General features: G+C 34.4%; 2 protein-coding genes across 2 annotated transcripts in view; both read right to left on the bottom strand.

The window, feature by feature from the left end:
- Positions 1–637: 637 nt before the first annotated feature.
- On the bottom strand, positions 638–6,821 carry LOC107693154 (leucine-rich repeat-containing protein 57-like). Its single transcript, XM_016492431.1, has 7 exons — positions 6,774–6,821; positions 5,976–6,110; positions 5,741–5,876; positions 3,757–4,025; positions 3,632–3,661; positions 2,716–2,871; positions 638–1,460 (listed from the first exon to the last, which is right to left on the bottom strand). Exons 2-7 carry the CDS (start codon positions 6,057–6,059, stop codon positions 1,419–1,421), a joined length of 717 nt encoding a protein of 238 aa, XP_016347917.1. The 5' UTR covers positions 6,060–6,110; positions 6,774–6,821; the 3' UTR covers positions 638–1,418.
- Positions 6,822–8,211: 1,390 nt separating this feature from the next.
- Positions 8,212–9,296, bottom strand: part of LOC107693069 (leucine-rich repeat-containing protein 57-like) — an 8,169-nt gene continuing 7,084 nt past the window's right edge. Inside the window, exon 6 of the mRNA XM_016492314.1 lies at positions 8,212–8,295. Within this exon, the coding sequence (XP_016347800.1) occupies positions 8,212–8,295 (84 nt within the window). The remainder of the gene's footprint in view (positions 8,296–9,296) is intronic.

Genomic DNA, 9,296 nt, shown 5'->3' on the forward strand with positions numbered 1-9,296 from the left:
TTGTTTCCTCATCTGAACAATTTGGAGAAATTTAGCATCACATCACTTGCTCATCACCAATTGATCCTCTACAGCAAATGGGTGCCGTCAGAATGAGATTCCAAAAAGCTGATAACAATAATCCATAACTAACAGTTTTAATTTTTTTTCTTTAAAGTCTTAAAGCAAATAATTTTAATCATTGATATGTCCTGAGTTGTGTTCTTATGCAGCACACTATTTGCTTGCATCAATAATCACGAGTGTAATAATACTGTACAGTAGGTAGACAGATAGATGTACTTTATTCACCCTGAGAGGAACATTCAGGTACAATCTGCTTGAAGATGCTGTAATTTTAATACAGTGCAAGCTTTATTCTGTGGCTAAATGTTGCAGCATAAAAATAATGTAGTGGCATAGTATATTGAGAAGAAGGAGCATGTATTTTACAAATGCTCATGACTGCTTTTGGGTAATATGTTATATTTCTGATTATAAAATTCAGATGTTTAAAACATTTCCATTAATGTGCATATATTCATTCACTGAGAGAAACACTAGGTTAAAGAGATAGTTCACCCAAAAATGAAAACTCTGTCAACATTCCACATACTATGGAAGTCAATGGGGACCAGAACCTGTTTAGTTACCCACATTCTTCAAAATATCTGCGTTTGTGTTCAGTAGAAGAAAGAAAGACATACAGGCTTGGAACAACTTTAGGCTGAGTAAAGAAAACATGCAGCATGTAAAACTGAATGTTGTGTAATAAATATAAATATCCACTGGCATTTCATGGACAGTAATCAACATTGAAACTCATATGCAGCCTTGGTTGTCAGAAAAAAATGGCTACTTCTTAAATATCACAGCAAATATTCTTTAACGGAAGTTTTGAGATCACAGTTCAATCAAAATACTGGTAAACAGATAAAACCTCATTGGTGCCCAAAACAATGTTCTAATCAAATAATAACAGACATACAAAGGCTCTAATGCTTTAAAATAAATGAATCAATAAATGCTGAGCAATAGCACATACTATAAGGGTACAGGACGTACAATATGTTAGTTAGTTGTTATATTAGCTTCTCTGAAAGAATTATGTTCTATAAACAGACGTGGCATTAGTGCACTTGAATATACAGAATAAACCATTCTCCAGTGTAAATGTCCTCATGAAGCGGAGTCTGCATTATATTTCGGTTTATAAAATCTTTGCAAAAGAAAGAGTGATGCAAGGTCCATACAGAGCTGTCTGTATTGTAATGCGATGAGCAGCAGGGCTGGGGTTTCTGAGCCATCGTTCTACTGAGTTGTGAAGCAGTCTTGACCATTTTTCCATTCCCGTCTTGCCGTTTTCACAAGCAGTCTCGGCTGAAACCTTTCTACGGTAAGCCCAGTGCAGAGGACAGGTGCAGCAAGCCTCTGACTGTTCAAGCAAATTTCTTCTTGGTTGCAGTGAAGCGTTCCATGTACTGAAAAAACAAAGATTAAAGCAAGTCATTATATGACTATAAAGAAAGAGTATAAAAAACTATTTTAAAATGTCTTTTTAATGTAGATTGGCATTAGGCTCCTAAATCACATGCTTAAGACTGTTTAGAATGTATGCTACGGGTCAAACGTTTGGAATAATTAGGATCTTTTTCATGGTTTTGAAATGCGATCTTGCTTACCAAGGCTGCTTTTTTTTTTTTTCACAAATACAACAAAAACAGATATATTATGAAATATTATTACAATTTAAAATAACTGCTTTTTATTGTTAAATTCTAAAATGTAATTTATTCCTGTTATGGCAAAGCTGAATTTAACAGTGTGTCACATGATCCTTCAGAAATCATTCTAATATGATTATTTGATGCTGAAGAAACATTTCTTATTATTATCATCGATGTTGAAAAAAGTTTTTTTTTCTGCTTAATATTTTTCTGGAAACTGGGTTACACTACCATTTAAAAGTTAGTGTAATTATAAATGATCCGCTCATTTTGGAAAATGAAACCTCTGCTTATAACATGATTGTAATAAACATTTTAATGTGAAAATCAAACTCGCAAAGCTTTCAATTGATGCCCTGTTTACACCTGGAAGTAAGATCTGTTTTGGGTGAACTAATAACAAGTGGACTAACTAGATGTTTAAACTGGGTTCAAAATGTTTTGAGATTTAATCAAACTTCATTCAGAATCAACAACACACACACACACACACAATAACATAACATCTACAGTGTAAACAGCACTGCTTGAAACATTAAAATTGCTCTTAGATTAATAAGGGATTATATTTGGAGGAAATTATATTTGACATTTTTTTCTTTCTCTTTTAATCCCTGGTGTAAATGTGACAAGTGTGAAACAAGAATAAATCTGAATTGAACTGAAGTGAATTGCTCAATTCAGAGCTAGATTTCAACAAAAAAGTATTATCTCTTCGCCGCTTCTAAAATCCTATTACACCTTGCTGAAATGTCTGGTTAGATTTTGGGGGATTTGACTGTTTCAAAAACAAATAATTAGACCAGTTTTGTTTTACATTCAAACTTAAACTGTGGTATTTTCCATCTTGGAAAAACACGTGATGTTTATAGAAGAGGATGAGTCACACAAAACTGACTATTAACACTGGACCTGGAATCTAAACTAAAAAGAAAAACAAAACCATTTTTATGTCTTCTTATAAAAGGCTTTAGAGCTATAAGAGTAGTCTAAACTGACACAAACTTACTTTGTCATATCCTTCTAGGTCACGCAACATTCTAACTTCAAAGAGGTTGCCCTCCACGGACAGCAGGGACACCTGGGAGTCTGAGAGGATGGAGAGGGGGATAGAGGAGATCTCCAGACAGTTCTCCTCCAGCCGTAAGACCTTCAGTCTGGGAGCAAAATACAATGATCATTTATAATTACTTTTTTAATATTTATATTTACATAATAATATTTAATGTTTATATTAAAATTACAATTAAATAAGAAAGATGAACATAAATGAATTAGTGAAGGCCAAAAACTGATTTAAAAATGGGGAAAACGTCAAAGAAACATTGGCCAATATAAATCTTCCCCCAATACTCATTATAAATTCTTATTAGCTATTATGAAAATGTTTGTCGTCAACTTCCCAAAAATGGGCCATTTAGAAATTGTTCACTATGCATCAATTTGACAGGGGATTACTACTTTGACATGCAAAGATGTTAGCCAATCACAACAGAGCTAATTTACATACAAAAGCCTTAAAAAGGCTTAATTCTAAGGGACAAAAAAATTAGCAAAATAATTATATAAAACTATGTTTTGATTGCAAAACAAAAACAAAAATAAAAGTGTAGAAATATAAGTTTATCTTTATGTTGGCCATATTTAGCTATTTGTGTACACTTACTCAGTTTATTGCTGCTTATGGTGAGACTCTTGAGTTGCTGGAAGCCTCCTATGAATGCTGGAAGCACCTCGATTTTGTTGTTGGACAGATCGACTGTCCGCAGGTTTCCGGTGAGTTTCTGCAGCTCCTCTGGGAACTACATAAACAGAGACATGTGAGCTGTTAATAGTCCATGAGGACATCGCTGCTAAGTGCATCAGAGCGGTGAATATGATTACGACAAGCCTATTAGCACCTCTGTCAAACCCTTTCCGGTCAGCTGAGACACCTCTGGAGACAGGGTAGAAATCTGAAACAGAACAAACACAGCACAAAAAGTCACCCTGACACATCTATACCATAGACACATTTCCTAAACGCAATAAACTAAAAAAAAAAACTCACCTGGTTCTGATTGAGGTTGATTTCAATGGCTTGCAGTTCGGCCACCTCTGCAGGAACCACCTGGATCTTATTCTTGGACAGGTTCAGAACATCGAGCTGACGAAGGGTGCAGAGTCCACTAGGAAACTCCTTGAAGCGATTCCCAGACAGGCTCAGGGTCCGCAAAGACTTCAGCTGACCCACCGATGAAGGAAGCTGATTCAACTGGTTCCCATTTAAAATAAGAGTCTCCAGCTTCTTGAGTTTCCCGATGTCATTTGGTAGACTGGCTATACACGTGTAAAAAAAGAAAGAAAAAAAAAAAAACTAATGGAGTGCTTAAGAGTTCATATCATAGAATACAGGCTCCTATGAAATAATATGACTTTGATTTATTATGTAGACACTACAGTAAGAAATGTTTAATGAGCAACAAATCAGCATATTAGAATGATTTCTGAAGGATCATGAGCGCATTGTTCCCCATTTACAGGATATGGATGCTGTCGAATTTGATATCAGGAAATCCACTGGAAGACTAAAATAAAGTTAGATTAAAAAAAAAATAATAATAAAGTTAGTTAGTTACCAAGGTTATTGTGTAGTGACCATTATTTAAAGGGATAGTTCACCCAAAAATAAAAATTCAGTAATTTATTCACCCAAGTTGTGAGTTTCTTTCTTTTGTTGAACATAATAGAAATAATTTAAATAATGCTGGTAACCAAACAGTTGCTGGTAGCCATTGACTTCAAGAATTTCATACAAGTTTGAAACAACATGAGGGTCAGTACATGATGACAGAATATTCATTTTTGGGTGAACTAACCCTTCAACTCTTACCGTGGTTAGATTAATACAAATAGGGTTTCTACAAAATATAACAGAATGCGTCATGAAAAATAGCAACTTAAACACGGTTTAATCCTAAGGGTTGTAATACACATTTATTAGATTCATTCACTGACTCATTCATTCACAAATTATTTAGTAAAAATCTACTTGAACATTTAAGCTAGAGTTATAATAGTTGTTACCATAGTAAAAACATAGTAAATAATATAATCCATATGACGTAATAATTTCTGAGCCAAAAAAACTAGCAAATTTGGAACACTGAACAGCTTTGCAGAGCTAAATATAATCTTTCAGCACTTTAGCGCGAAGTCTAATCAGCGAAGAGCTGTCAACAATCTGAACATGCGCGACTGAAAACCATGTAATTCGGCTTAATATTGCATATTATTTCAGAGTAATATTTACCTTAGCCAGCTAGCTCGACTGGCTATCTGTAAATCCACAGTTTGACAATGTGTACAGCAGGAAAAGTTTACAGAATCCCGTTGGCTGGAGCTAAAGAACCTTCTTTAAGCGCTTATAAATGTGTAAAACAGTAATAACATATTATCAGGTGGTGATCTAAGGAAGGTTGATGTTTGTTTATGTAGAAACAGACAGATGATTGAGGCTCTTGCGTGTAATTGCACCTCCCGTCCGCTGGCTGGCGGTAATAGACAATGTATCCTCCGTTTCATATTCTGTATATCGCCACTTAGTGGCTTGGCTGTGACACGACCATGATTTTTACAATCACTCACAGGAATAAATTACATTTTTAATATATATATTCAATTAAAAAACGTATTTTAAATTGTAATAACATTTCACAATATTACTGTTTATTTAACACTATATTTACTGTATTTTTGATCAAATAAACACAGCATTGTTGAGTATAAGACTTTCAGAGACATTAAAAGTTGTAATTATACTCATTTCACATGCAAAGATGTTAGCCAATCACAACAGAGGTAATTTACATACAAAAGTCTTAAATGTACAGAAGCAAAATGATCCTATTTAATTCTAAGGGACAAAAGAGTGTGAAAAATACCATAAAACTATGTTTTGATTGCAAAAAAAAAACAATACAAAAAAATAAAAATAAAAGGTTAGAATGATAAGTTTGTAAGATGGCCATATTTAGCTATTTGTCAACACTTACTCAGTTTATTGCTGCTTATAGTAAAACTCTTGATTTGCTGGAAGCCTCCTATGAATGCTGGAAGCACCTCGATTTTGTTGTTGGACAGATCGACTGTCCGCAGGTTTCCGGTGAGTTTCTGCAGCTCCTCTGGGAACTACATAATCAAAGACACGTGAGCTGTCAATAATCCACGAGGACATCGCTGTGAAGTGCATTTGTGTGGTGAATATGATTACGACAAGCCTATTAGCACCTCTGTCAAACCCTTTCCGGTCAGCTGAAAGACTCCAGTCTTCTGAGATGTTTCCAAATGAGCTTTGAGCGCACTGTTCCCCATTTACAGGATATGGATGCTGCCGAATTTGATATCAGGAAATCCACTGGAAGACTAAAATAAAGTTAGATTAAAAAAAAAATAATAATAAAGTTAGTTAGTTACCAAGGTTATTGTGTAGTGACCATTATTTAAAGGGATAGTTCACCCAAAAATAAAAATTCAGTAATTTATTCACCCAAGTTGTGAGTTTCTTTCTTTTGTTGAACATAATAGAAATAATTTAAATAATGCTGGTAACCAAACAGTTGCTGGTAGCTGTTGAAACAACATGAGGGTGAGTAAATGATGACAGATTCTTCATTTTTGGGTGAACTCTCACTTAAACGCTTACCGTGGTTAGATTAATACAAATATGGTTTCTATAAAATATAATAGAATGTGTTATGAAAAACAGCAGCTTAAACACGCTCTAACCCTAAGAGTTGTGATACACATTTATTAGATTCATTCACTGACTCAAATTATTTATTTATTTATCATTTACAAATTATTTAGTAAAAACCTACTTGAACATTTAAGCTAAAATCTTATAGTTAAAATAGTTGTTACCATAGAAAATAATACAATCCATATCGCAATTGCGTAATTTCTGAGCTGAAAAAACACATATAACATTGAATAATCTTTCAGCAGTCAAAAATCGGAATATGCGCGACTAAAAACCACGTAAAACGCTCGGCCTAACATTGCATATTATTTCACAGTAACATTTACCTTAGCCAGCTAGCTCGACTAGCTATCTGTAAACACAGTTTGACAATGTGTACAGCAGGAAAAGTTTACAGAATCCCGTTGGCTGGAGCTAAAGAACCTTCTTTAAGCGCTTATAAATGTGTAAAACAGTAATAACATATTATCAGGTGGTGATCTAAGGAAGGTTGATGTTTGTTTATGTAGAAACAGACAGATGATTGAGGCTCTTGCGTGTAATTGCACCTCCCGTCCGCTGGCTGGCGGTAATAGACAATGTATCCTCCGTTTCATATTCTGTATATCGCCACTTAGTGGCTTGGCTGTGACACGACCATGATTTTTACAATCACTGTTACAATACATCTAAATTTGCCATGCATTCATGTCATGCATTATCAATAATTGGTCTCCCTTATAAAACGTCCATAGGGTTGGGGTTACCATATTTAAGTGTACTCCAGCTATTATTAATAGCCTACGTTAAAATAATAATAAATTATCTTATTCATTGCTCTGTTCATAAATAAGATAGCAGGATTGCAAATTTAGACTAAATTAAGTTGTCTACTTATCTTAGATGATATTTCATCAAAATTATCTACTCACAAGAGAAAAAACATGGACTTTGCACATCATATATTTAAAAATTCTATGACACTAAGCTATAGAAAACACTTCAACTGTATGAAGCATTCAGAATAGCTCTGATTTAGTTATGTTCTTTTTGGATGACATTGGTGGCAATGATTGTTGTAGTAACAACAACTAATATTGTCTATAACAGATACTATGGTTACCATAGTGAATGTTTGTCAGGGCTGTACAGTATTGAGTGCCAGAGACCACATCCACGTCCTGACATGTGGTAAAAGATGCAATTGTTGCTATTTAGTTACTTTATTATATAATGACTAGTTTCTCTCTTCTTACTAAAGCATCAGTAAAAAAGAAAATTGCAAAAAGTGTACCTTTAGTTTAAGGTTACCAAAGCTTCATTGTGGCAGTACCCATAAATGTACAACTTTTGACCTTATTTACTTCTAAACGGTTTATAGTAGTAGGCTACCTTATAGGTACATATTACTATTCTAAGATACTAATGCACCTTTTAGGCATGGATAAGGTAAAATTGTTCCCCAGTTTTTCTCCAGTGACAAGCTATTGCACACATAATCATAAATTCATAAAATGTTAATGGTCAATTATTAATTGGTCAAATACAAATATCAAAAAAGTTTTTCAATGTTTTATTACTCTTTTTTTTTACATAAGTGTCTGCTAAATTAATAAACATAAATATATAATAAAACTGTAATTCAGGCACTAGTTTGTCTACAAAATAACTTAAAATATTAAAATTACAATACACATTACAAATTGCAATACACAAGTAAAAGCACAAGTCTCAGCTTCATTGAAGTAATTAAGTATATTGTAACATTGAAACAAACAAGATATTTTAGGAGGTTTTGGTCTGCACACACTTACAGCCCACTATTACTCTCGCAAAAGTTGCACTTAAGCATTTGTTGTCTTCCGTATCCTGTTTCAGCAACAGGGTATTCTGATAAAGATTTAAGAGACAATACTGGTGTATTATAATCTGTGTTTAATGCAACTACTATATTTGATAGAAGTATAGTAGAGCAGAGGCAGTTAACACGGAATGATCTCAGAAGATTGGCTAATGTTCTGGCGAGGTTCTCTCAGGCTGATGAATGATACACGGGGTCACTTTTTGAGCAATGTTGCCATCAACGGGCAAGCAGGTGAGACACAGGGCCCACGACCGATCTAAAATATCCAGATAGAAATTTGTTCCCTATTCTCAATGGGAAACTGTCCAAGAAACATTGCTCGAAAAAGTTTCCCGGCAAAATTGCTCAAAATGTTGCCCCATGTATCATCAGCATCAAAGTTTTGAACAAACGTTCTTCCAGTACTGTAAGCTATCTGGTCTTTAAGGATGTTATCAAAACATTAAACAAAAATTATTTACGCATCATTCATAGAACTCCCCCCCAAATGTTTAGTTTAAACATAAAAAATTTTAACTTTTCTTTGTTGTTGTTGTTGTTTTTAAAACTTGTTTCAAACTGTTCAGAGAAAATTCAAAAGTAACGTTCCTGTATGTTTGCAAAATCATAAAATGGAATGCTCCCTTCACATGCACATAACCAAGAAAAGTATTTCTGTCAGGACCACTGTCGTCAAAGATGATTGACAATTAGCATACAGTTTGGATTGGCGGTATGGTTCTGTTCTGGGCAAGAACTCCCTGCGCCTCCATGCAGCCTAGCATGGATGAGAGCAGGGAGAGCAGCAATAACCCCACAGGGTAAACAGAACAGAACTAAGATAAATGTATTGCAGATATTGTTAAAGTTCAATCATTTTATGTACACATTTTAGAATGAGTCTGATTCAAGGAGAACCAGAAGGCTGAATCCTCACTGACAGAGGAGGAGTTGGGGATGGAGGAGGGCAATTAGCTATTGAGCAATGCGAAAACTGCTGATACTACTGCGGGACCTTATATATGAA

The sequence above is a fragment of the Sinocyclocheilus anshuiensis genome, unplaced genomic scaffold (assembly GCF_001515605.1).
Source record: "Sinocyclocheilus anshuiensis isolate Anshui unplaced genomic scaffold, SAMN03320099.WGS_v1.1 scaffold222, whole genome shotgun sequence".
Lineage (NCBI taxonomy): Eukaryota > Metazoa > Chordata > Actinopteri > Cypriniformes > Cyprinidae > Sinocyclocheilus > Sinocyclocheilus anshuiensis.